Source organism: Bufo gargarizans, chromosome 5, assembly GCF_014858855.1.
Source record: "Bufo gargarizans isolate SCDJY-AF-19 chromosome 5, ASM1485885v1, whole genome shotgun sequence".
NCBI classification, from domain to species: Eukaryota; Metazoa; Chordata; class Amphibia; order Anura; family Bufonidae; genus Bufo; species Bufo gargarizans.
In genome coordinates this window covers 309857310-309884857 of record NC_058084.1, presented here as the reverse complement: position 1 = coordinate 309884857, position 27548 = coordinate 309857310, and the positions used below count along the sequence as shown (strand labels likewise).

At 43.5% G+C, this 27548-nt stretch overlaps 1 protein-coding gene across 1 annotated transcript in view; it reads right to left on the bottom strand.

Moving 5' to 3' along the window:
* Positions 1–27548, bottom strand: part of LOC122938966 (leukocyte elastase inhibitor-like) — a 62830-nt gene that overhangs the window by 10782 nt on the left and 24500 nt on the right. The window contains exons 4-6 of the mRNA XM_044294859.1: positions 21437–21554; positions 17489–17631; positions 3742–3909 (exon numbers count right to left, since the gene is read on the bottom strand). Of these exons, the coding sequence (XP_044150794.1) occupies positions 3742–3909; positions 17489–17631; positions 21437–21554 (429 nt within the window). The remainder of the gene's footprint in view (positions 1–3741; positions 3910–17488; positions 17632–21436; positions 21555–27548) is intronic.

Below are 27548 nucleotides of genomic sequence, written 5' to 3'. Positions count from 1 at the left end.
TTTCATGCAGGACAATGCTCCATCACACGCGTCCAAGTACTCCACAGCGTGGCTGGCAAGAAAGGGTATAAAAGAAGAAAAACTAATGACATGGCCTCCTTGTTCACCTGATCTGAACCCCATTGAGAACCTGTGGTCCATCATCAAATGTGAGATTTACAAGGAGGGAAAACAGTACACCTCTCTGAACAGTGTCTGGGAGGCTGTGGTTGCTGCTGCACGCAATGTTGATGGTGAACAGATCAAAACACTGACAGAATCCATGGATGGCAGGCTTTTGAGTGTCCTTGCAAAGAAAGGTGGCTATATTGGTCACTGATTTGTTTTTGTTTTGTTTTTGAATGTCAGAAATGTATATTTGTGAATGTTGAGATGTTATATTGGTTTCACTGGTAAAAATAAATAATTGAAATGGGTATATATTTGTTTTTTGTTAAGTTGCCTAATAATTATGCACAGTAATAGTCACCTGCACACACAGATATCACCCTAAAATAGCTAAAACAAACTAAAAACTACTTCCAAAAATATTCAGCTTTGATATTAATGAGTTTTTTGGGTTCATTGAGAACATGGTTGTTGTTCAATAATAAAATTAATCCTCAAAAATACAACTTGCCTAATAATTCTGCACTCCCTGTAGAGACACTATGCAGAGCATGCCACGTTTTTTAATATGTACATTTCTGTCATATGACTTATTTATTCTTCCAGAACTTTTTCAGATTTTTATTTGAATATTTTTTGAAATTTACTCTATAATTTTATTGGAATTTTATTCGAAAGTCTACTCGATTTCTTTCATTCCAATTTTTTTATCTGTATTTTTTTATCTGTATTTTTTATGGGCTATATTTTGTAATATAAGATCCACTAAAGTTCAAAACGAATAGCGACAGCTTAGACGAAATATATACTAGCCTTGAGCATATACTCTATGGCCAGGATCACTGTGAAAAAGTATAGCATCAGCAAAAGAATCACATGACCACTCTAAAACGATCACGTGGTATCTGACGTCACAAAACAGAGCGGTCATCCAGAAATAACTCCTGCGCATGCGCCACACACATGCAAATTATTGTGGTGCCGGGAGCTTCTCCCCCTAGCTCCCGTGAGAGGACTACGATCACCGCTTGCAGTTGCGATCACATGACAGGGAGTCCTTCCATAAAGATTGTCTAAATAAATCTGCCAACAATAAGGCTGATTTTATAAATATGCCAGCGATTTTATGTTTAAAGAATAATCATATATTCAGAACACTGTTTGCACTTTACAAAAACTTAAAGGGAACCTGTCACCAGGATTTTGCGCATAGAGCTGGGGACATGGGCTGCTAGATGGCCACTAGCACATCTGCAGTACCCAGGTCCCATAGCTCTCTGCGCTTTTATTGTGTTAAAAAACACTTTTGATCCATATGCAAATGGATGCCCAGCACCGCCCCGCGTCCTCCGAATCTCCTCCTTGCTGGCTGACGTCACAGAGCTGGAGCGCCGAAATCTGACGATGCGTGAGCTAGCGCATGCGTAGTTCGTTCCCTGTGCTGATGCCAGTACAGAGAATGAACATGATGCCGACACTGCGCATGCGCTAGCTCGCGCATCGCGAGATTTCGGCGCTCCAGCTCTGTGACGTCAGGCAGCAAGGAGGAGATTCGGAGGACGCGGGGCGGTGCTGGGCTCCTTTCCGCTTGACTTATCTCGGATACAGGATTCATATCAGGTCATTTGCATATGGATCAAAACTGTTTTTTAACACAATTTAAGCGCAGAGAGCTATGGGGACTGGGTATTGCAGATGTGCTAGTGGCCATCTAGCAGCCCATGTCCCCAGCTCTATGCGCAAAATCCTGGTGACAGGTTCCCTTTAAGCTGCACTTTGGATGACACCTGGGGGGTAGCCCCCCCCCCCCTTAGGGGGCATCACCCAGGTGCATCTTTTGGCGGTTTTTTTAATCTGTTTTATCTGTAAATGTTTACTCTTTTGTTATATTCACTGCATCATTATGAAACCTGATGAAGGGGAGTTTGTAATCCCCGAAACGCGTTGTTTCTATTAAACCAAGAAGATTTCTTGCACTAAGATCGTCTTCTCCAGTGATTTGCGCCGAGGCAGAAACCTTCTCTTCTTTTACAGAAATTTTTTTTGGGGGGGATTGGACCCCACCGAAAAGAACAAACAATCTGCGGCTGCAGTCCTGGATAAAAGACCTTATTTCTACTAAGTCTACAGTAGAGTTGTGCCTATTCTAGCACAACCCTACAAGGTGAGTGTGGATATTTCCCACCGTATTAATTTGTTTGGCTAAACAATATTACCCTATTGTGCGCTCTTTTTCTATTTTTTTTCCCTCATCTGGGGGGGGGAATTTAGATTTGTCCTTGAAAAAAGACTTAAGGTGAAATAGGGCTAAGTCCTTAAGAGGTTAAGGGTGTGCACACTTATGTAGCCATATTATTTTATTTTTATATTTTTCTTCCCTCTACCTAAAAGATTTCAGTTTGTTTTTCAATTGAGTGGTACAGTTTATAGGTCACATTAAAGGTGGAAAAAGTTCTGAAATTATTTATCTTGGTCTCATTTTTTTTACATCACAGAAACCTGACATTTTAACAGGGGTCTGTAGACTTTTTATATCCATTGCATATATATCTATATATATATATACAGTATATATGTAAGAAATAATTAGAATTCTAGGAAATAATCTAGGTATATTTGTAAGGGTAACACTATCCAAAAAACTTAGATTGACATGTTCATTTTGGACATATTCATGAATTCTATACTGTTAACATGACAATTATACTAGTTTATGTCCAACCTTTTATAAGAGATGGTCTACCCTTAGGATAGGTCCTCACTAGTTTTGCGGGGTCCGGCATTGGGTCATACCCCCCACTAAACAGCTGTTTGGTGTAGCTCCATGGCTGTCAGTCAGCGCAGGAGTTACACAACAGCGTCAAAATTGTAGTAGAGGGAACTCACTACTACAATGTTGATGGTGCAGTTTAGCTCTGGTGCTGTCTGCCTGTGATGGAGCTACACCAAACAGCTGATTGGTGGAGGATGCAGAGTGCTGGACTCCCACCAATCAGTTAGTGATGACCTATCCTGAGCATAGGCTATTACTTAAAAATGGCTGAAAACCCCTTTAATGATGACAAATACTATAAATAAACAGAAGGGCAATGATGTCTCTATAGCCTACATCTTTCCATTTACATCAATCTCTTTAACATAACTGGTCTGACAAGTGCATCAATATAGCGCGCTACCGGTATGGCTGAATAATGCCAAAGCACAAGCAAGAAATGTGTTCATGAAGACATGTAGTAGTAATGAAAGGTCAATCATTTAACTGACGATACATTTAAACGTGCTTTCCAGGATAAGAATATTGATGGGCAGATGAGTATGTATGTACATGGAGGAGATGGAATGAGATAGTTGTTGGCTTACCGTGCATTCGACCTACAGATGTTAAAGGTGTATGAGCCCCTTACTGATAATGAGATGACTTCAATGAGTCTGCCCAGTCTACACAGCAAAGTATGCTGCAGAAAATAATTAATATCTGCCTATAATGTGTGGGCTCTGGTGGCTATTGGGAAGACTACAATATTCCAGGCATAGCCATATGAAAAAAGAAAAAGAAAAACATTTATATAAAAAAAGTAGTCTAAATAATGGCAAAAAGCAATATTCTGTTCCATTATCATGAAATTAACATACCTTTTGTAAACCAGTTGTTTCGTCTTCGATATTGTCTGGTAATAGGATAATCATGCTAAGTTTGTTTCCCACATATGGGAGCTCGAGGATTCGACAACGAAGTTCCGGGATGTAGTTGAAAGGCAGCTTTTTCATCTGATACATCATTTTAACAGGTTTTTGTTCATTCTGGACATAAAAAAAATGTATTTATGTTACATTATGTTCAATTTAATCTAACTCTCATCTTAATCTTAAAGGGAACCTGTCATCAACTTTATGCTGACCTCACTGAGAGCAGCATAAATTAGTGACAGAAATGCAGATTTCAGTGGTGTGTCAATCATTACCTAAAAGTAAGTGGCTGCTGAGAACCAGCATCATATTCATTGCAGCACAGGTCTTGAATGAAGTCAAATCTACCTGAGAAGAGTCCTGGTTATTCCTGATCTACTGCTCTCACCCATCTGCTGATGATTGGCAGTTCTCTCCTAGAGAGAAAGGTAGAAAACTAGGTAGAAGACTGTCAGTCACCAGCAGGTGGGCAGAGATGGCAGGAATTTATGAATAACCATGACTCTTCTCAGGTGGCCGTAACTCTTTTCCAGGCCAAGTCTGCAATGATTGTGAAGTTGGTTCTAGTCAACCACTTACTTTTCACTTATAAATGACAGACCGCTGAAATCAACTCACCTGTCTCTACTTTATTCTGCAGTTAGTATGGGCAGCATAAGGTTGATGACAGGTTCCCTTTAGGGCTGTATTACACTGACTGATATTTGGGACAATAATCACTAATGAGAGTTTGCATCATTTTGCAGTGTAAGGCTACTTTCACACTAGCGTTAATATTTTACTGTATTAAGATCTGTCATAGGGTCTCAATACCTGAAAAAAAAACGCTTCTGTTTTGTCCCAATTCATTGTCAATGGGGACAAAACATAACTGAACAGAATGGAATGCTCCAAAATGCGTTCTGTTCTCATACCGAAGAGCATGTTGCGGTTTGTTTTCTGTCCTAGGATACGGAGCAAGACTCTGACACAGTCTGACACAACAAAAAACGGATCCGTCCCCCATTGCCTTTCAATAGAGTTCATGACAGATCCGTCTTGGGACTGTTTTGCTGAACACTGCCGGATCCAGCAAAAATGCTAGTGTGAATGTAGCTTAATACTGCCATCAATTGCCCGATGAATCAGCAAACGTTCGTTCTTCGGGCAATTCTGATTTTTAAGCATACTTAAAAATCATTGTTTGCTGGTGGCAGATCGTGCTGTGTAAGGCTGAGTTCACACGAGCGTGTCCGGATTAGGTCCGGATGCGTCCCGGTGTATTGCGGCAAACCCGCGCGAGTAGGTACACAATTGCAGTCAGTTTTGACTGCGATTGCGTTCCGATGTTCAGTTTTTATCGCGCGGGTGCAATGTGTTTTGCACGCGCGTGATAAAAAACCGAATGTGGTACCCAGACCCGAACTTCTTCACAGAAGTTCGGGCTTGGGATCGGTGTTGTGTAGATGTTATTATTTTCCCTTATAACATGGTTATAAGGGAAAATAATAGCATTCTGAATACAGAATGCTTAGTAGGTGGTCAATTGAGGGTTAAAAAAAATAAAAAAAATTACTCACCTTCTCCTCTTGATAGCGTAGCTGCCGGTCTCATCTTACTTCTTTAATGATGAACTGTCGGCTAAATGACCTGTGGTGACGTCAGATCACATGCTCCAATCACATGGTCCATCACCACGGTGGCCGGGTTATAAGGGAAAATAATACAGTTAATAGACTGTCACCTAGCAACCATGCGTGAAAATCGCACCGCATCCGCAACCGTATTTTCACTCAGCCCCATTCACTTCTATGGGGCCTGCGTTGCGTGATAAACACACAATATAGAGCATGCTGCGATTTTCACGCAACGCATAAGTGCGCGTGAAAATCACTGCTCATGTGCACAGCCCCATAGAAATAAATGGGTCCAGATTCAGTGCGGGTGCAATGCGTTCACCTCCCGCATTGCACCCGCGCAAAAATCTCGCCTTTGTGAACTCAGCTTAATAGTGATCTGCAGCCACCAAACCACTAGACAATATGGAGACAAGCAATGGCATAGCAATCATTCCTCCCCATGCTGCGGAGGAGATCGCAGCATGTAATAGCAACAGTCTCCTCCGCTAGCTAGCAAGCGATTGCTGGGAGGGAACGCTTCCCTGCCTGTCTAATACAAGCTTTACTCTTGAGATTGGAGTTCCAGCTGTGCAATATAGCTAGCATCCCCAAATAGTGGCACGGGCACAGCTTCTGAGCTGGAGCCATCACAGTGCCATAATAGCACATTGCTGAGGCCTAACTACCTGCTTCTAGTGTTCCCTTTAAGTTGTATGCGCCCTGTTTAGACAGCAAAATCTGCCACTGGCAAACGATAATTTAGGTGTCCGCAGGAACAAGCATTTTGGCATTTCGGGTAAATAAGCAGCACCTTTACACAAGCAGATTATTGCTAATGAGTGTTTGTACGAATGCTCGTTAGCGATAATCTGCCCAAGCATCGAGAAGTGTAAAGGGCCATTTAATTTGTACAGTAAAGGGCAACTCAGTCTATGTGCTGGACAGATTCTCTGTTTGCTGTACTGGCACATGGCTTATTTGCAGTATGGAGTTGGGCTCCAGTGCATCCTCTGTCATGTAGTGTCCATACAACCCCTTCCTCAAGTTGGCCAGAACCTCTAGAACTGTAGGAAGAGGAAGAAATACATGGGCACCAGTGATCGGACCACCAGTGATCAGACATTTATCCTCTATCCTGTGCATAAGCTGTTGGTATGGAACAACCCCTTTAACTGTTTCTGCCCCTCTCCCCTGTAGTCTGGTTGTTGGTCTGTGTCCCTCTCCCTCCTTGGAGTAAGTGAAGAATAAAGTGGTTTACATTTTATGTGTTGTAGAAATATTAATAGTTGTAATTAACTTGCATCAAAGTTTTTGTAAGGAAAAACGTAAATCCATTTTCCCTCAGCTGCAGTAAGAGACAGACCCACGTGCTACCATCTTGATTGAATTCTGAGCAACTCCTCCCCCGCATTGCCCAGTCTGCCTTTATTTACTAACAAAAGGTGTAAAAGGGGCTGGCCCAAGACAAGGATACAGGAAGTGATGACATATCAAAGGACAGGGAGGGTCAGACAATGTGGCTGGGCAGACAATGGACACACCCCATCCCTGTATAAGGAAGGATGAGTCATGCCCATTACCCGACCAGCCAGGTGGCCGCCCACCCCACATCACTGTCAGCATGGACCTCATTTTCTACTGGTTCTCATACTGACGGTTTTACCACTGGTCCCGATTCAGCCAAAGTACCCTCTGCTAGAGTGTTCTCTGGCTAAATCCGACACAGGGAGACAGATGACAATCTATCCTAAAGTAAAATGTCCGCATAATAAAATTTCCACAACATATGGTAAGCAGAGTAACTGTTTTATCTTGTCTTATTTACTTAGATTTGCCCTGTTAGGTTTCCATACCTTTGATGGAGCATTGCCCAGCTCCAAACCAACCCCACTCAGCAGCTGCCTAGGCTTAGAGGAACCACTGCTTGTAGTGACATAGTATTACAACACGGTGGCTTAACGGGTTAAGGTCCCTCTTCATGGACTAATTACTGGCAGAAAATAACATTCCTTGCTGTCATTGGCCCATGTAAAAGGCTGGCAGATGTCTACCAGCAATAACGTAAATGAACAGCCATATGAACTATCCAATCATTCAGACAGCTGTTTTTTCAGGCAATTATCTGATCTACAGGCTATATAGTCAGTCGCAAGTCATTACCTGCCCTTGTAAAAGGACCCTATAGATTATAAATTTGGCCTGAGTTAGCCTTTTAGGCTACTTTCACACTGGCCGCCGGAACTGGCCGCCGGATCCGCCGATCTGCCGCTGACTGAAAGCATTTGTGAGACGGATCCGGATGCGGATCCGTCTCACAAATGCATTGCAAGGACGGATCCGTCTCTCCGCTTGTCATGCGGACCGACGGATCCGTCTTGTACATTTTTTCTCATTTTTACCGATCTGCGCATGCCGGAACGACGGATCCGGCATTCCGGTATGCTAATACATTCCTATGGGAAAAAATGCCGGATCCGGCGTTCAGGCAAGTCTTCAGTTTTTTTCGCCAGAGAGAAAACCGTAGCATGCTGCGGTTTTCTCTTTTGCCTGATCAGTCAAAACGACTGAACTGAAGACATCCTGATGCAAACTGAACGGATTACTCTCCAGTCAGAATGCATGGGGATAAAACTGATCAGTTCTTTTCCGGTATAGAGCCCCTGTGACGGAACTCTATGCCAAAAAAGAAAAACGCAAGTGTGAAAGTACCCTTACACATGTATTGTTTTAGGATAGAACCTCATCCAATGTACTTCCATTAGCAAATCCAAATTTATTGTATGAAATAAAATCCAAGTTCAGGCGTCATGGACAAACACCAATCTGATGTGTTTCAACTCTTTACCGAGTCTTAATCTATGATTAATCTATTTTCCAGGCATCTTCCAGAGTGTGGGTGAGCTGCATAGACTTTATCTGCTTATGTCTTTCAGATATCTTAAGACCCTATTACACCTGCAGTGTTTGTATGAACGCTCATTAGCTATGATCTGGCAGTGTAATACTCCCGCCAATTACCCACTGAACAAGCAAACACTGGTTCGTCGAATAAATGGAGTCTTACATAATGTTTAAAAATAATCATTTGCCGGCTGCAGATCGTGCCGTGTAATCAGCACTCCGCTGCTGGCAAACATTGATTCTGTATGGAGACAAGTGATGACATTAGTGATAACTTGTCCCCATACTGAGGAGGAGATCGCTGCATGTAATAGCAACAGTCTCCTCTGCTACCGAGCAGGCGATTGCCAGGAAGGAATGCTTCCCTCCTGACAATCGCCTGCAGAATCTCTAGGTGTAATAGGTCCCTAACAGATTCTACTTACATGCTACAGTCATTGTGATTTACAGACAAATTTGTATTCACATCAGATCAGTTTTCAGAAAATTTTCAGATACAGTATCTGTACATGAAAAGATGCTCTAAAGCCCTAAGGCCACTCTCACATGGTCTATATTTGTAGGCCAAAACCAGGAGGAATCCTGTAGAGCGAAAGTATAATAGAAAGCTGTGTGTCTTTTCTGTGTTTTGACCCAGCCCTGGTTTAGGCCTACAAATAAGGACACAAAATACTCACCAAACATTGACCACGTGAAAGTGGCCTAAGGGTGCCTTCAAATGCTGCAGATTTTGTTGCAGAAATTTCTGTGACTGAAAATCACTTCCATCCATCTGATTGGGTTTTCATTTTCACAGGGCCATTATTGGGATAGCTTTGAACAAACCAGGACAAATGATCCAGATATTTACCTAATATACCAGTTGCATAAATTCTTTACTGCACAGTTCTGTTACTTCACCAGTAATACCCTCCTAGGTGGATGATCAATACACTTCTACTGTTCAAACTTATTTTTTTTTTTTAGTTCTACACATACAGAAAATGACTACATAGTTGTACTTGCAGGATTGTGCAGCATCTTGAGTATGTGTAAAAACTAAAATAAAAATATATACCCAAAGAAAAGTTGTGCATTTTTTGGAACAAAATAGTTAAAGGGGTTGTCTCACTTCTCACTAGTTAAAGGGGTTGTCTCATTTCAGCAAATTGAATTTATCATGTAGATAAAGTTAATACAAGCCACTTACTAATGTTTTGTGATTATCCATATTGCTTCCTTTGCTGGGTGGATTCATTTTTCCATCACATTATACATTGCTCGTTTCCATGGTTACGACTAGAGTTGAGCGAACGCCTGGATGTTCGGGTTCGAGAAGTTCAGCCGAACTTCCCGGAAATGTTCGGGTTCGGGATCCGAACCCGACCCGAACTTCGTCCCGAACCCCATTGAGGTCAATGGGGACCCAAACTTTTCAGCACTAAAAAGGCTGTAAAACAGCCCAGGAAAGAGCTAGAGGGCTGCAAAAGGCAGCAACATGTAGGTAAATCCCCTGCAAACAAATGTGGATAGGGAAATTAATAAAAATAAAAATAAAATAAATAAAAATTAACCAATATCAATTGGAGAGAGGTCCCATAGCAGAGAATCTGGCTTCACGTCACCCACCACTGTAACAGTCCATTGTCAGATATTTAGTCCCAGGCAGAGGAGAGAGGTCCCTTAACAGAGAATCTGGCTTCATGTCAGCAGAGAATCAGTCTGCATGTCATAGCAGAGAATCAGGCTTCACGTCAGCCACCACTGTAACAGTCCATTGTCATATATTTAGGACAAGGCACCCAGGCAGAGGAGAGAGGTCCCGTAACAGAGAATCTGGCTTCATGTCAGCAGAGAATCAGTCTGCATGTCATAGCAGAGAATCAGGCTTCACGTCAGCCACCACTGTAACAGTCCATTGTCATATATTTAGGCTCAGGCACCCAGGCAGAGGAGAGAGGTCCCGTAACAGAGAATCTGGCTTCATGTCAGCAGAGAATCAGTCTGCATGTCATAGCAGAGAATCAGGCTTCACGTCAGCCACCACTGTAACAGTCCATTGTCATATATTTAGGCCCAGGCACCCAGGCAGAGGAGAGAGGTCCCGTAACAAAGAATCTGGCTTCATGTCAGCAGAGAATCAGTCTGCATGTCATAGCAGAGAATCAGGCTTTACGTCAGCCACCACTGTAACAGTCCATTGTCATATATTTAGGCCCACGCACCAAGGCAGAGGAGAGAGGTCCCGTAACAGAGAATCTGGCTTCAAGTCAGCATAGAATCAGTCTGCATGTCATAGCAGAGAATCATGCTTTACGTCACCCAACACTGGAACAGTCCATTGTCAGATATTTAGGCCCAGGCCCCCAGGCAGAGGAGAGAGGTCCCGTAACGGAGTATCTGGCTTCATGTCAGCAGAGAATCAGTCTGCATGTCATAGCAGAGAATCATGCGTTACGTCACCCAACACTGGAACAGTCCATTGTCAGATATTTAGGCCCAGGCACCCAGGCAGAGGAGAGAGGTCCCCTAACAGAGAATCTGGCTTCATTTCAGCAGAGAATCAGTCTGCATGTCATAGCAGAGAATCAGGCTTCACGTCACCCAACATTGGAACAGTCCATTGTCATATATTTAGGCCCCGGCACCCAGACAGAGGAGAGGTTCATTCAACTTTGGGTTGCCTCGCAATATAATGGTAAAATGAAAATAAAAATAGGATTGAATGAGGAAGTGCCCTGGAGTACGATAATATATGGTTTAGGGGAGGTAGTTAATGTCTAATCTGCACAAGGGATGGACAGGTCCTGTGGGATCCATGCCTGGTTCATTTTTATGAACATCAGCTTGTCCACATTGGCTGTAGACAGGCGGCTGCGTTTGTCTGTAATGACGCCCCCTGCCGTGCTGAATACACGTTCAGACAAAACGCTGGCCACCAGGCAGGCCAGCACCTCCAAGGCATAAAAGGCTAGCTCTGGCCACGTGGACAATTTAGAGACCCAGAAGTTGAATGGGGCCGAACCATCAGTCAGTACGTGGAGGGGTGTGCACACGTACTGTTCCACCATGTTAGTGAAATGTTGCCTCCTGCTAACACGTTGCGTATCAGGTGGTGGTGCAGTTAGCTGTGGCGTGTTGACAAAACTTTTCCACCTCTCTGCCATGCTAACCCTGCTCTCAGAGGAGCTGGCCGTGACACACCTGCCTTAGCGACCTCTTGCTCCTCCTCTGCCTTGGCCTTGGGCTTCCACTTGTTCCCCTGTGACATTTGGGAATGCTCTCAGTAGCGCGTCTACAAACGTGCGCTTGTACTCGCGCATCTTCCTATCACGCTCCAGTGCAGGAAGTAAGGTGGGCACAATGTCTTTGTACCGTGGATCCAGCAGGGTGGCAACCCAGTAGTCCGCACACGTTAAACTGTGGGCAACTCTGCTGTCGTTGCGCAGGCACTGCAGCATGTAGTCGCTCATGTGTGCCAGGCTGCCTAGGGGTAAGGACAAGCTGTCCTCTGTGGGAGGCATATCGTCATCGTCCTGCGTTTCCCCCCAGCCACTCACCAGTGATGGGCCCGAGCTGCGTTGGGTGCCACCCTGCTGTGACCATGCTTCATCCTCATCCTCCCACCTCCTCCTCATCCTCCACGTCCTCCAGTAGTGGGCCCTGGCTGGCCACATTTGTACCTGGCCTCTGATGTTGCAAAAAAACTCCCTCTAAGTCACTTTGAAGAGACTGGCCTTAAAGTGCTAAAAATGACCCCTCTTCCTCCTCCTCCTCCTCCTGGGCCACCTCCTCTTCCATCATCGCCCTAAGTGTTTTCTCAAGGAGACATAGAAGTGGTATTGTAACGCTGATAACGGCATCATCGCCACTGGCCATGTTGGTGGAGTACTCGAAACAGCGCAACAGGGCACACAGGTCTCGCATGGAGGCCCAGTCATTGGTGGTGAAGTGGTGCTGTTCCGCAGTGCGACTGACCCGTGCGTGCTGCAGCTGAAACTCCACTATGGCCTGCTGCTGCTCGCACAGTCTGTCCAGCATGTGCAAGGTGGAGTTCCACCTGGTGGGCACGTCGCATATGAGGCGGTGAGCGGGAAGGCCGAAGTTATGCTGTAGCGCAGACAGGCGAGCAGCGGCAGGATGTGAACGCCGGAAGCGCGAACAGAAGGCCCGCACTTTATGCAGCAGCTCTGACATGTCGGGGTAGTTGTGAATGAACTTCTGCACCACCAAATTCAGCACATGCGCCAAGCAAGGGATGTGCGTCAAACCGGCTAGTCCCAGAGCTGCAACGAGATTTCGCCCATTATCGCACACCACCAGGCCGGGCTTGAGGCTCACTGGCAGCAACCACTCGTCGGTCTGTTGTTCTATACCCCGCCACAACTCCTGTGCGGTGTGGGACCTGTCCCCCAAACATATGAGTTTCAGAATGGCCTGCTGACGTTTACCCCGGGCTGTGCTGAAGTTGGTGGTGAAGGTGTGTGGCTGACTGGATGAGCAGGTGGAAGAAGAGGAGGAGGAAGCTGAGTAGGAGGAGGTGGCAACAGGAGGTAAAGAATGTTGCCCTGCGATCCTTGGCGGCGGAAGGACGTGCGCCAAACAGCTCTCCGCCTGGGGCCCAGCCGCCACTACATTTACCCAGTGTGCAGTTAGGGAGATATAGCGTCCCTGGCCGTGCTTACTGGTCCACGTATCTGTGGTTAGGAGGACCTTGCCACAGATGGCGTTGCGCAGTGCACACTTGATTTTATCGGATACTTGGTTGTGCAGGGAAGGCACGGCTCTCTTGGAGAAGTAGTGCCGGCTGGGAACAACATACTGTGGCACAGCAAGCGACATGAGCTGTTTGAAGCTGTCTGTGTCCACCAGCCTGAATGACAGCATTTCATAGGCCAGTAGTTTAGAAATGCTGGCATTCAGGGCCAGGGATCGAGGGTGGCTAGGTGGGAATTTACGCTTTCTCTCAAATGTTTGTGAGATGGAGAGCTGAACGCTGGCGTGTGACATGGTTGAGATGCTTGGTGACGGAGGTGGTGGTGTTGGTGGTACATCCCCTGTTTGCTGGGCGGCAGGTGCCAACGTTCCTCCAGAGGCGGAGGAAGAGGCCGAGGCGGCAGCAGCAGGAGAGGCCGAGGCGGCAGCAGCAGAAGAGGCCGAGGCGGCAGCAGCAGAAGAGGCCGAGGCGGCAGCAGCAGAAGAGGCCGAGGCGGCAGCAGCAGAAGAGGCCGAGGCGGCAGCAGCAGAAGAGGTAGCAGGGGGAGCCTGAGTGACTTCCTTGTTTTTAAGGTGTTTACTCCACTGCAGTTCATGCTTTGCATGCAGGTGCCTGGTCATGCAGGTTGTGCTAAGGTTCAGAACGTTAATGCCTCGCTTCAGGCTCTGATGGCACAGCGTGCAAACCACTCGGGTCTTGTCGTCAGCACATTGTTTGAAGAAGTGCCATGCCAGGGAACTCCTTGATGCTGCCTTTGGGGTTCTCGGTCCCAGATGGCGGCGGTCAGTAGCAGGCGGAGTCTCTTGGCGGCGGGTGTTCTGCTTTTGCCCACTGCTCCCTCTTTTGCTACGCTGTTGGCTCGGTCTCACCACTGCCTCTTCCTCCGAACTGTGAAAGTCAGTGGCACGACCTTCATTCTATGTGGGGTCTAGGACCTCATCGTCCCCTGCATCGTCTTCCACCCAGTCTTGATCCCTGACCTCCTGTTCAGTCTGCACACTGCAGAAAGACGCAGCAGTTGGCACCTGTGTTTCGTCATCATCAGAGACATGCTGAGGTGGTATTCCCATGTCCTCATCATCAGGAAACATAAGTGGTTGTGCGTCAGTGCATTCTATGTCTTCCACCGCTGGGGAAGTGCTGGGTGGATGCCCTTGGGAAACCCTGCCTGCGGAGTCTTTAAACAGCATAAGAGACTGCTGCATAACTTGAGGCTCAGACAGTTTCCCTGGTATGCATGGGGGTGATGTGACAGACTGATGGGCTTGGTTTTCAGGCGCCATCTGTGTGCTTTCTGCAGAAGACTGGGTGGGAGATAATGTGAACGTGCTGGATCCACTGTCGGCCACCCAATTGACTAATGCCTGTACCTGCTCAGGCCTTACCATCCTTAGAACGGCATTGGGCCCCACCAAATATCGCTGTAAATTATGGTGGCTACTGGGACCTGAGGTAGTTGGTACACTAGGACGTGTGGCTGTGGCAGAACGGCCACGTCCTCTCCCAGCACCAGAGGGTCCACTAACCATGTCCGCGTCCGCGTCCTTTACTAGATGTTTTCCTCATTGTTATCGTTCACCACAACAACAAAAATATTATTTGACCCAATGTATTGAATTCAAATTTAGGCCTTTTTTTTTACAGACACCTAACACTATCTGGCTATCTATTTAGGTACCGTATTACACTAATACAGGCACAGCAGTAACCACAGATTTAGCTGACTATAAATTTGAGGCCTATTATTTAGGCGCTGGGTGACAGGTATACGTTTACGGACAGAATTAGACTGGGATATGCACAATAGCGTGTGTGTGAAGTTATTGAGAATGTCCCTATGTGCACCTTGAATCTTATATACCCTTTTAGGGATAAATTTAAAGGGACAGTAACAGGACCAAAAAGCATATTTAGGTATATATATGACAGTACAGGTCATATAAAGTGTATTAGAATCATCTAAGTATCCCCCTGTCCATCTTATAAATACAGTAAAAAGAAGTTTTATAACCTGCTTTCATCGTGTTCAATCTGCCCAAGGGGCGGTGTTTCATCTCAACTTGCGCCCAGCCTCGCCACAACTGCCATTTGAAGCGCCGCCCAGCTAATCAATATTCACTTCGCTGGGCGGCTACTAGTGTCCCCGGCCATCTTCAGCGCATGCGCCCGGCACCCTCACTGGCCGGGATCGCATCGCGCCTGCGCACAGTCTGATTCCCAGAGGCCGATGCAGCCTCTGCTTAATGCGCATGCGCCAGGCACAGCAGCGCTTCAGAGTAGCCGCCCAGCGAAGTGAATATTGATTAGCTGGGCGGCGCTTCAAACGGCAGTTGTGGCGAGGCTGGCTGGGCGCAAGCTGAGATGAAACACCGCCCCTTGGGCAGATTGAACACGATGAAAGCAGGTTATAAAACTTCTTTTTACTGTATTTATAAGGTGGACAGGGGGGATACTTAGATGATTCTAATACACTTTATATGACCTGTACTGTCATATATATACCTAAATATGCTTTTTGGGCCTGTCAGTGTCCCTTTAAAGTAGGCCTGATACAGCAGAAACCAGTTATTGAGAATGACCCTATGTGCACCTTGAATCTTATATACCCTTTTAGGGATAAATTTAAAGTAGGCCTGATACAGCAGAAACCACTAATTTAGAGAATTGCTAAATTGGGAATTGTATTTCAACCCAGAACAAAAACTGTGCTTTGACGGACACTAAATAACTTGCCCAGCTACAGCAATAACCACAGATTTAGCTGACTATAAATTTGAGGCCTATTATTTAGGCGCTGGGTGACAGGTATACGTTTACAGACAGAATTAGACTGGGATATGCACAGTAGCGTGTGTGTGAATTTATTGAGAATGACCCTATCTGCACCTTGAATCTTATATACCCTTTTAGGGATAGATTTAAAGTAGGTCTGATACAGCAGAAACCACTAAATTAGGAAATTGCAAAATTGGGAATTGTATTTCAACCCAGAACAAAAACTGTGCTTTGACGGACACTAAATAACTTGACCAGCTACAGCAATACTGATAGATTTGGATGAATATAAATTTGAGGCCTATTATTTAGGCGCTGAGTGACAGGTATACGTTTACGGACAGAATTAGACTGGGATATGCACAGTAGCGTGTGTGTGAAGTTATTCTGAATGACCCTATCTGCACCTTGAATCTAATATACCCTTTTAGGGATAAATTTAAAGTAGGCCTGATACAGCAGAAACCACTAATTTAGAGAATTGCTAAATTGGGAATTGTATTTCAACCCAGAACAAAAACTGTGCTTTGACGGACACTAAACTTGACGGACACTAAACTTGCCCAGCTACAGCAATAACCACAGATTTAGCTGACTATAAATTTAAGGCCTATTATTTAGGCGCTGGGTGACAGGTATACGTTTACAGACAGAATTAGACTGGGATATGGCCAAAAAATAACCACACTATTGATGGTTAAATGCACTTGGTGTGACAGCTTGACCCTGATGTAGGATATAGCCAAAAAATAACCACACTATTGATGGTTAAATGCACTTGGTGTGACAGCTTCACCGTGATGTAGGATATAGCCAAAAAACAACCACACTATTGAGGGTTAAATGCACTTGGTGACAGGCTCAGCTTGCCCCTGATGTAGTATATGGGCAAAAAATAACCACACTATTGATGGTTAAATGCACTTGGTGGCAGCTTGTGCTGGCGCACCACAAGACACAAAATGGCCGCCGATCACCCCAGAAAAAAGTGAATGAAAAACGCTCTGGGCAGCCTAAAAACAGTGAGCAATTGAATAGCAGCAGTTCAATCATCCACAGCTGCAGATCGATCTCTGAATGAAGTCTTTTGGAGGAGTTAATCACTGCCTAATCTCGCCCTAACGTCGCAGCTGCAACCTCTCCCTACACTGATCAGAGCAGAGTGATGTGCGGCGCTACGGGACTCCAGCTTAAATAGAGGCTGGGTCACATGCTGCACTGGCCAATCACAGCCATGCCAATAGTAGGCATGGCTGTGATGGCCTCTTGGGGCAAGTAGTATGACGCCTGTTGATTGGCTGCTTTGCAGCCTTTCAAAAAGCGCCAAGAAAGCGACGAACACCGAACCCGAACCCAGACTTTTACGAAAATGTTCGGGTTCGGGTCCGTGTCACGGACACCCCAATATTCGGTACGAACCCGAACTATACAGTTCGGGTTCGCTCATCCCTAGTTACGACCACTCTGCAGTCCATCAGCGGTGGCCATGCTTGCACACTATAGGAAAAAGCACTGGCCTCTCTTGTGGAAACGAGCAGTGTATAATGCGATGGAAAAACGGATCCAGTTAGCAAACGAAGCAATATGGACAATGAAGTGACTGCTGAAGTGAGACAACCCTTTTAACTTATCAATAGAATACATTTTTTTTACTTATTTTTTTGTTGACATTTTAACTATTTATATGCAAAAAAGAATTTATAGAATTCATTTAAAATGTTACCTTATTTAATCTAAATGGTGCTTCCGTTGTATGCTCAGGGTTAAATTTCTCAGCCCAGTCACCTTTAAAATATATGGCATTCACTACCACTAATTTGGTTGTTCCATCTACGGATCCCTGAGATAGTACTTCTGGAATTTTTCCTATAACACACAGTAAATTGGGTAGTTAACAGAAAGATATCTTATTATATCAAGACTTAGGCCTGTTTCACACGGTCAGTATTTGTAAGCCAAACAGGAGTGGAACCTACAGAGAAAAGGTATAATAGAAATATTTGTGCTTCTTCTGTGTGGTGGACCCACTCTTGGTTTGGCTTACAAATACCGATGCAAAATTACTGATCAAATACTGACCGTGTGAAAGAGGCCTCAAAAGGGGTTTTCTGGGAATATCAACTATCAGCATGCCACCTGAAAGATTCATACTTACCTGCTCCCCACCGCTGCAGTCCTGCACTCTGGCTCTCGTTCCTCCATCTTCCAGTCCACAGCTTGTTTTCTTCAGACCAGGGTATGGTCATGGGCACATGTGTCACCGCAGGCAGTAGTGACCTATGTTGAGTTGATTTAGTCTAGGGACCTTCCCTTGATAGGTAATATTCCCAGAAAAGGGTTTCTCCACTCTTATAAATAAAACACATTTCTAGCTAAATGAAAATGTATTATTTAAATAATTATTTCTTATTTCAGTTTATCTTATTCAAATTTGTGTTTAAATTTATCAGCATTTTCAAGATCTTAGCTTGCTACTCTTACTAAATGTGTTATTAATTAATTATATGAGAGGGTTTTATGATTAATATCCACAATATCAAACCATCCTGCTAAAAATATGTTCCCAAATAGACTGCACCATCGAGAATGTAGAACTATTTTTTTTATAATGCTATTACATGTTTCTTTGCTATGATTTGTGTCATATTTGATACTGTGGATGCTCATGTATAGACTTAAGGGGAACATTTATTAATTTATATTAGACGCCGGTTTTAATAAAGCTCTAAACTGGCAGTGGATCAGCCCAAGTTTTGAAGAGGCGCAGGCATCTCCATAACTTCTGCGCATCCAGCACCAGTTCTAAATGTAAGACCGCTTCTGAGCGGTCTTACATTTAGACCTTTTACTACGCCTAAAACAGGCATAGAAAATGGTGAATGAGACGGGCCTACCAGTCCTTCCCCGCCCACACCATGCCTACAATTTTAGGCCTGGCGTCAGCAGGGCGAAGTTGCAGATAGCAGTGTAACTAACATAATTTAGGCGTATTTCAGCATAGTAAATGACCCCCTTAATTTGTAATTAAATATAAGTGTTACTGATCTTTTTGTTTTATAAAACTACAGTATATATCAATCTGGTCAGCTCCTCCTGCTACATTCAACATGACAGGTTCCCTTTAGCCCCCACAGTCATTAAAATTGCATAAACCCTCTTAAAAATGTCACTTGTCTGAATGTTAATCTAGTTGGCGCACAACTCTGGTAAGTAAAGTTAACCTGCAAGTGACATTACTAACATCCCCATGACTTCCCTTAAAGGGAATCTGTCACCAGTTTTATGGTGTCCTAAGGGCAACATAAACAAGTGACAGATCCCCTTAGGAAAATGCTGGATCACTTTCTTTTATTGACCCCCTGGAAAAGAACAGCGCATAATACAATGGAAAATGGATTAAGCCAGCAAAGGAAGCAATATGGACAATCCCAATATATTAGTAAGTGCCTTGTAATAACTTTCTGTACCTGATAAATGCCATTTGCTGAAGTGAGACAACCTCTTTAAGGACCAGTAACATTTCCCCCCTCTGTGTTCCAGCGGTCATAACTTTATTTTTTCTTTTATTTAGCTATATGAGACCTTGAATTGTGAGGGAATAATTGTAGTTTTCTAACCATTTTGGGGTACATACAGTGTATTAATTAACTTGTATTATTTTATTTTTAAGGGGAAGATAAAACAAACAGCAATGTTAACAATTGTGGGATTTATTTTTACAGTGTTTTCTGTGTGGCATAAATAAGGCTACTTTCACACTAGCGGCAGCCTTCTCTGGCAGGCTGTTCTGGCGGGTGAACTGCCAGCCGGATCGGTGCTGCCGCTAGTGCACACGTGCCGCCGGAGGTCCGCCCTGGCCCCATTGTCTATAATGGGGGCGGGCCGGAGTTCCGGCGGCAGCACGGCAAACATGCCGAGAGACGGCCGGAATAAAACTACGACATGTATCTCTAAGCTTTAAAACAAGACCAGAATCACCTGCTTTCACTGTCAGCTACGGTCATTCCTGACCTGATTTTTAAAAGCTATATCTCCCAATGTAGAGAAGATAATGCTGATTTTGTTTTAAAGCTGAGATCAACAGCTTTCAAAGAAGACCAGGCCTATATGTCTATGTTCTAAAGAGCCTGAAATTTGAAGGCTTAGCCCTTTAATGACCAGGACATTTTCCATTTTTTCATTGTCTTTTTTTACTCCCAGCCTTCCCAAAGCCATAACTTTTTTATTTTTCCATTCACATAGCTGGGACGTTTTTTGCGGGATAATTTGTGCTTTCTATTGGCACTATTTACCGTTGCACACAATGTAGTGGGAATCAAGAAAAAAATCCATATGGGGTGGAATTATAAAAATAATTCTGCCACAATTTTATGAGTTTTATTTTTACAGTGTATTTTTATGCAGTAAAACTGACCTATTACTTTCATTCTCTGGGTCAGTACGAATACAACAATACCACATATTTATAGTTAAAGTTTTAATGCTGAAAAAAAAGTGAAATAAAAATTCTTGCATCACCATATAAGGCTAATTTCAGGCAGCTGGATCTCCGTGCCTAACTTTTTTATGTGTACGGTGCAGGGTAATCTGTACTTTTCATTGATACCATTTCGGGGTGTGTATGACTTTTTTTAATCTCCATTTATTACATTTTTTGTGGGAGGTGAAGTGGTCAAAAGCCAGCGAATCGGCCATTTTGACATTTTTTTCTGTTCTGCTGTTAGCCAGCTATGGGATAAGGATATATTTTTATATTTTATAGTATGGGTGTTTTCGCATGTGGCGATACCCATGATGTTTATTTTTTGGATGGTTTATGTATTTTTATTTTTGGGAAATAATTTTTATTTTAATATTTTGATTTTACTTTTAAAAACTTTTTTCTTTATTTTTTACACTTTTTTTATAGTTCCTCAGAGTACTGTTACAAGCAATTATTAGATTGCTTCTCTCATAGACTCCAATTCATTAGCACTATGTACACTGTGTACTGGCTGTGCCTGGTTGCTGCAGTACTGATCCCATTCATTTAGGATAGGTCCTCAATATGAAATCCCGGAAACCCTCTTTACAGGTATTGTTCATCCTGCCTTGTGACAATGTCCCTAGCTTTACTGATATGGGGAATGTTTCACTGCAACACACTGAACATGACAATATTAAGTAACTATGCCATGCCCTACTAAAATATCCACTCCTCCCACACTGCTTTGCCACTGCCTGGCCCTGTCAATCAAAGCAGCCAGGGAGGGGCTGGCCACAGATAGGAGTGCAGTGAGAGCAATGGTGGAGTCCTCATTGCACCAAACGCCTAATTTGCATATTAGGAAAAAGTATTATAACTTAAGAACGGAGCCTCAGATCAACCAAACAAAATTAGCTTTTTAATCAGGTGAACGGTAACTATATGTCTATGCAAACAGTTTGCTAGGGAGGTCACTGGTAACAGGTCCCATTTCAATATGACAGGTTTGTTTTAACAATGTTGTAGCACAGTGTTGCATTCATGCCATGTTTTGAGGGTAATGAGGACCCTGCCCAGTACTAGAAAGGCATGCTGGGTAAGGTGGTTAATAGGTATTTTAATTTCAAGGTTTGATGTACGAATGCTTCCCAACCTGAAAATATTAACCTGACATTAAATACTAAATAAAATATGTAACATACTGACCTTTTGTCTGTTCTGAAACCCATTTATTGATTTCATTTCTAGCAGCTTCATAGGCAGATATGAAGTCAACGGTGCCCAATTTAGCTTGGTATAAACTCTGGATAGATGATAAGAATTCCTGCCAAAAACATAACATTTAATGTTATTTTTGCCACTATTTCTGGGTAATTATCCTTATAGCACTATTTCTGTGAGTGTTGTGTAATGCTATTCCTATGAACAATGCCATAACTAGAACTGACTGAGCCCCACAGCAAATTTTTGAAAGGACAACCCCTAATTCACCTTCAACCCCTACTCCTGTGGCTAGTTAAGATCGCTCTCTCAGATGAGGCCCGGCAGCCGCTCGGTCCTTTTCCTACAGTGTCACTATATTTAATGTCATTGAAAAATACTGTTGAGGGGGCCCTAACAATACATTTTTTAGTCCTCCTCCTGTAGGGGCCCCTTGTGAGTTTTTGGCCCCAAAGCAGCTGCTTCCCCTATAGCTACCACTTGCCTATGAATGCTTGGAGATGTGGCTTTTAGCTTCAGGGGTTTTGTTACAGCTGGGTTTTTAAATATATAATATTACTGTACAAATATACAGTATATTTGTGGTCCCCATTAATATGTAGAATATTATTTTACAGGAAGTCTGTCACCTTATTTTCACTTATTAAAGGGAACCTTTCATGTCGAACATGGTATTTGAGCTGCAGGCACCATTTTATAGAGTGGGAGGAGCTGAGCAGATTGGTATATAGTTTTATGGGAAAAGATTCAGTATAACTATAGGGAATTAAAATTCTGGCTCATTCTGGGCTTTGAAGTCAAGCAGGCGGTCCTGATTCTAACTATGACTACAGCCTGATTTAATATACTCCAATGTTAGATCAATGTAATGGCAATGCATGAACATCATGTATAATACATATATAAATGTATACAGTATACTAATACCAATCAGGGATGGACAGCCTTTCCTCTATGACTGTACATACAGAGACAGCTGTCAATCATAGATAGGACCGCCTCCTTGACTTCAAAGCCAGAATGAGCAGGAATTTAAAAGAATAAAATTACAAGTTTTACTGAATCGTTTATCATAAAACTACATATATGCTCAGCTCCTCCTCTTCTATAACATATTACCTGTAATTTGATCTGCATTTTCATGTTGACAGGTTCCCTTTACGCTTCTGGCAGTGTTCTACCTTTATTAGCATTTGTGTGAAATTATCTTTATTTGTTATGTAAATTAGGCTCAAAGTGCCCAAGCCCTCCTGTCCTATACGTTCATAGCTCCTCCCCTCTCCGCTCTAAAATCCTTTAGCCCCCCTGCAACTTAATTCATGCTGTCTGATGCTTAGCCATAAAAAACACTGCTGTGTCTGCTAGTGCGCATGCACAGTAAAGCAGGACATGGTAGGTCTGCTGGAAGAACAAGAGGAGCTATAAAGCTGTTGTCCACAGTCAGGCCTCTTCTTCCAGCAGCCAGCAGGTATGTGTTGTGTGGCTTGATACCACATTACAAGCTGTAATGCAGATGCTCACAAGGGTTTTTCTAATGTGCAGGTGCTTACAGGGGTTGTCCAGGCTTTATAATATTGATGACCTATCTTCAGGACTTCTGAGCAGAGTATGTTTGTAGCTGGTTCCTACACTGCCCTGAATATTGTAGGCTTAAGTAAGTCCAAAGTAAGGCAGTAAATTTAGTGTTAGGGACCCATTTGCAGAAGCCACCTTGACGCCTGGTAGATGGGCCCGACACGTATGTGCGCTAGGAGCTTCCATTATTCATTTATAGTCGGTATTGTACCACTTTTATCTAGAATGACCCCCATTACTTAGCTCTATTGTTTGTATATATAACGGTGTGCAGCCATTTCGTTTTTTGTTTCTATCCTCAGGATAGGTCATCAATATCAGATCTGCAGGGGTCCGACACCCAGCACCTCCGCCAATCAGCTGTATGAGGAGACGGCGCACACAGTGCTGTTGCCTTTTTCTCTTCCTGTCCGCTGCTGCGGTCTATGGCATGGATCTCAAGTCTCCCGGATGTTCAGGGAGTCTCCCGCTATTAGATAGCGGCTCCCTGAAGCCCGCATGTAAAACAATATATCCCAGAAAGGTTTACTTGCAGTAAACCGTTCCGGCAACCTGTAGCAGTGTCCCCTTCTCGGCGCGTGCACACAGTGCAAGAAAAAGCCGATGCCAGCAGTCCGCAACGGTGCATCAGGCTGAGCCTGTACGCACGCGCGGGATCTCAAAGCGGGAGGAGGGGGGGAGGGAGAGGCGGCACTGAGAAGTAGAAGGCGGCGCTGGGCACGAACGGCGATGCGTGCGGCCGGGCACCATGCATCCACAGACCTTCCCTGCTTGGGCACCTTAATTCAATGATTGACAGGTTAGTAAAACCTGTTTTTCCGCAGAATAAAGCCACAAAAAGCTTTTATAAGGCCACCTTAGAAATCAGAATGCTACCCTGGACATGAGCATATGTTTAGCTCACAGGGCTTATAGGTGGTGAAAGAATCCTTTTAATCATATACATAAATATGATAATTTGGGGCACGGTAATAAGCCCAGTCCTCCACACCATAGAGCTAAGTGTGCAGATACTGCATATGTTTGGAAAATGTAATAAAAAGTTCGTGAAATTTTAAAAAAAGAAAACCTCCTGGTAATGAGACGTGCGCCTCCCTAAAATGCAGGTTGGGATGTCTTCTATGGTCTTTGCCATAGACAGCAGCAGCGGTAACAGGAAGAGAGAAAGGAGACGGCACATGCGCACTGCACGCACCATCTCTTTATACAGCTGATCGGGGGGGTGCCGGGTGTTGGACCCCTGCAGATCTGAGGATAGGTCATCAATATTATAAAGCCCAGACAACCCCTTTAATAAGTGAAAATGAGGTGACAGACTTTTAATTGCTGCAATTCAGCAGTAATAATTTATTGCAAATAGGAAACCTATTGTTAAATTTTTGTTTAGTGTTGTTTTCTTAGTCGCATCCCACAGCAAAAGCCATGGTCCACAGAGAACTTCCAAAGCATCAGAGGGATCTCATTATTAAAAGGTGTCAGTCAGGAGAAGAGTACAAAAGAATTTCCAAGGCATTAGATATACTATGGAACACAGTGAAGACAGTCATCATCAAGTGGAAAAAAAATGGCACAACAGTGACATTACCAAGAACTGGACATCCCTCCAAAATTGATAAAAAGACGAGAAGAAAACTGATCTGGGAGGCTACCAAGAGGCCTACAGCAACATTAAAGGAGCTGCAGGAATATCTGGCAAGTACTGGCTGTGTGGTACATGTGACAACAATCTCCCGTATTCTTCATATGTCTGGGCTATGGGGTAGAGTGGCAAGACAAAAGCCTTTTCTTACGAAGAAAAACATCCAAGCCAGGCTACATTTTGCAAAAACACATCTGAAGTCTCCCAAAAGTACGTGGGAAAAGGTGTTATGGTCTGATGAAACCAAGGTTGAACTTGGACATAATTCCAAAAGATATGTTTGGCGCAAAAACAACACTGCACATCACCAAAAGAGCACCATACCTACAGTGAAGCATGGTGGTGGCAGCATCATGCTTTCGGGCTCTTTTTCTTCACCTGGAACTGGGGCCTTAGTTAAGCTAGAGGGAATTATGAACAGTTCCAAATACCTATTGTTAAATTTTTGTTTAGTGTTGTTTTCTTAGTCGCATCCCACAGCAAAAGCCATGGTCCACAGAGAACTTCCAAAGCATCAGAGGGATCTCATTATTAAAAGGTGTCAGTCAGGAGAAGAGTACAAAAGAATTTCCAAGGCATTAGATATACTATGGAACACAGTGAAGACAGTCATCATCAAGTGGAAAAAAAATGGCACAACAGTGACATTACCAAGAACTGGACATCCCTCCAAAATTGATAAAAAGACGAGAAGAAAACTGATCTGGGAGGCTACCAAGAGGCCTACAGCAACATTAAAGGAGCTGCAGGAATATCTGGCAAGTACTGGCTGTGTGGTACATGTGACAACAATCTCCCGTATTCTTCATATGTCTGGGCTATGGGGTAGAGTGGCAAGACAAAAGCCTTTTCTTACGAAGAAAAACATCCAAGCCAGGCTACATTTTGCAAAAACACATCTGAAGTCTCCCAAAAGTACGTGGGAAAAGGTGTTATGGTCTGATGAAACCAAGGTTGAACTTGGACATAATTCCAAAAGATATGTTTGGCGCAAAAACAACACTGCACATCACCAAAAGAGCACCATACCTACAGTGAAGCATGGTGGTGGCAGCATCATGCTTTGGGGCTCTTTTTCTTCACCTGGAACTGGGGCCTTAGTTAAGCTAGAGGGAATTATGAACAGTTCCAAATACCAGTCAATATTGGCAAAAAGCTATCAGGCTTCTGCTAGAAAGATGAACATGAAGAGAAAATACATCTTTCAGACTGACAACGACCCAAAGCATACATCCAAGTTTTGGAATGGCCCAGCCAGAGCCCAGACCTGAATCCGATTGAACATCTGTGGGATGATCTGAAGAGGGCTGTGCACAGGAGATGCCCTCGCAATCTGACAGATTTGGAGTGTTTTTGCAAAGAAGAGTGGGCAAATCTTGCCAAGTCAAAATGTGCCATGCTGATAGACTCATACCCAAAAAGACTGAGAGCTGTAATAAAATCTAAAGGTGCTTCAACAAAGTATTAGTTTAAGGGTGTGCACACTTATGCAACCATATTATTTTATTTTTAAATAATTTTCTTCCCTCTACCTAAAAGATTTCCGTTTGTTTTTCAATTGAGTGGTACAATTTATAGGTCATATTAAAGGTTGAAAAAGTTCTGAAATGATTTATCTTTGTCCCTTTTTTTTTTACGTCACAGAAACCTGACATTTTAACAGGGGTGTGTAGACTTTTTATATCCACTGTATGTATGCATACAATTGTGGAACATATGAAATACCTTTTAGATTTCTCATTGTTTGCAGTAGTGAAGCCCAGTAATAAGACAAACAGAGAATATGACGGTACACCACCTTATATTTGCGTAACGTATTTATAGAGAGAACTGATCTATTGATGATATTCAAGTGCATGTGTGTACGAGTTACCTTACATAAACTCAGTTAATTGTATTCTACTGTATATCATGTGCTGTACTCAAATATATAAGGGATTGGGAATCTAACCCTTTCATTGCCAGAGCAAGTGTCACACTTTTGACAAACACAAATTAAAACCTGAATAGTAAAATTAAACAAAAATGTTATTATATCCCCAAAGCCAAATATATTCTGAAAGTAAACATCTGCCATATTGTGAATATGCCACCTAGAACTTTTCAACCATAGGCACCTTCATGCAATTTTGCATTAAAACGTGATGTTTCATAAGAAACGCTTGCACGTTCATGTTTCTGGCTAAATGTCTTGCCTAGGCTGCGCATAAGATGTACAAAACCTACTAAAAATGAAGGTTCAGGAGCTTACCCATGCCTATGTCTACAGGCACATATCTACACATACAGGTCCTTCTAAAAAAATTAGCATATTGTGATAAAGTTCATTATTTTCTGTAATGTACTGATAAACATTAGACTTTCATATATTTTAGATTCATTACACACCAACTGAAGTAGTTCAAGCCTTTTATTGTTTTAATATTGATGATTTTGGCATACAGCTCATGAAAACCCAAAATTCCTATCTAAAAAAATTAGCATATCATGAAAAGGTTCTCTAAACGAGCTATTAACCTAATCATCTGAATCAACTAATTAACTCTAAACACCTGCAAAAGATTCCTGAGGCTTTTAAAAACTCCCAGCCTGGTTCATAACTCCAAACCGCAATCATGGGTAAGACTGCCGACCTGACTGCTGTCCAGAAGGCCATCATTGACACCCTCAAGCAAGAGGGTAAGACACAGAAAGACATTTCTGAACGAATAGGCTGTTCCCGGAGTGCTGTATCAGGGCACCTCAGTGGGAAGTCTGTGGGAAGGAAAAAGTGTGGCAGAAAACGCTGCACAACGAGAAGAGGTGACCGGACCCTGAGGAAGATTGTGGAGAAGGACCGATTCCAGACCTTGGGGGACCTGCGGAAGCAGTGGACTGAGTCTG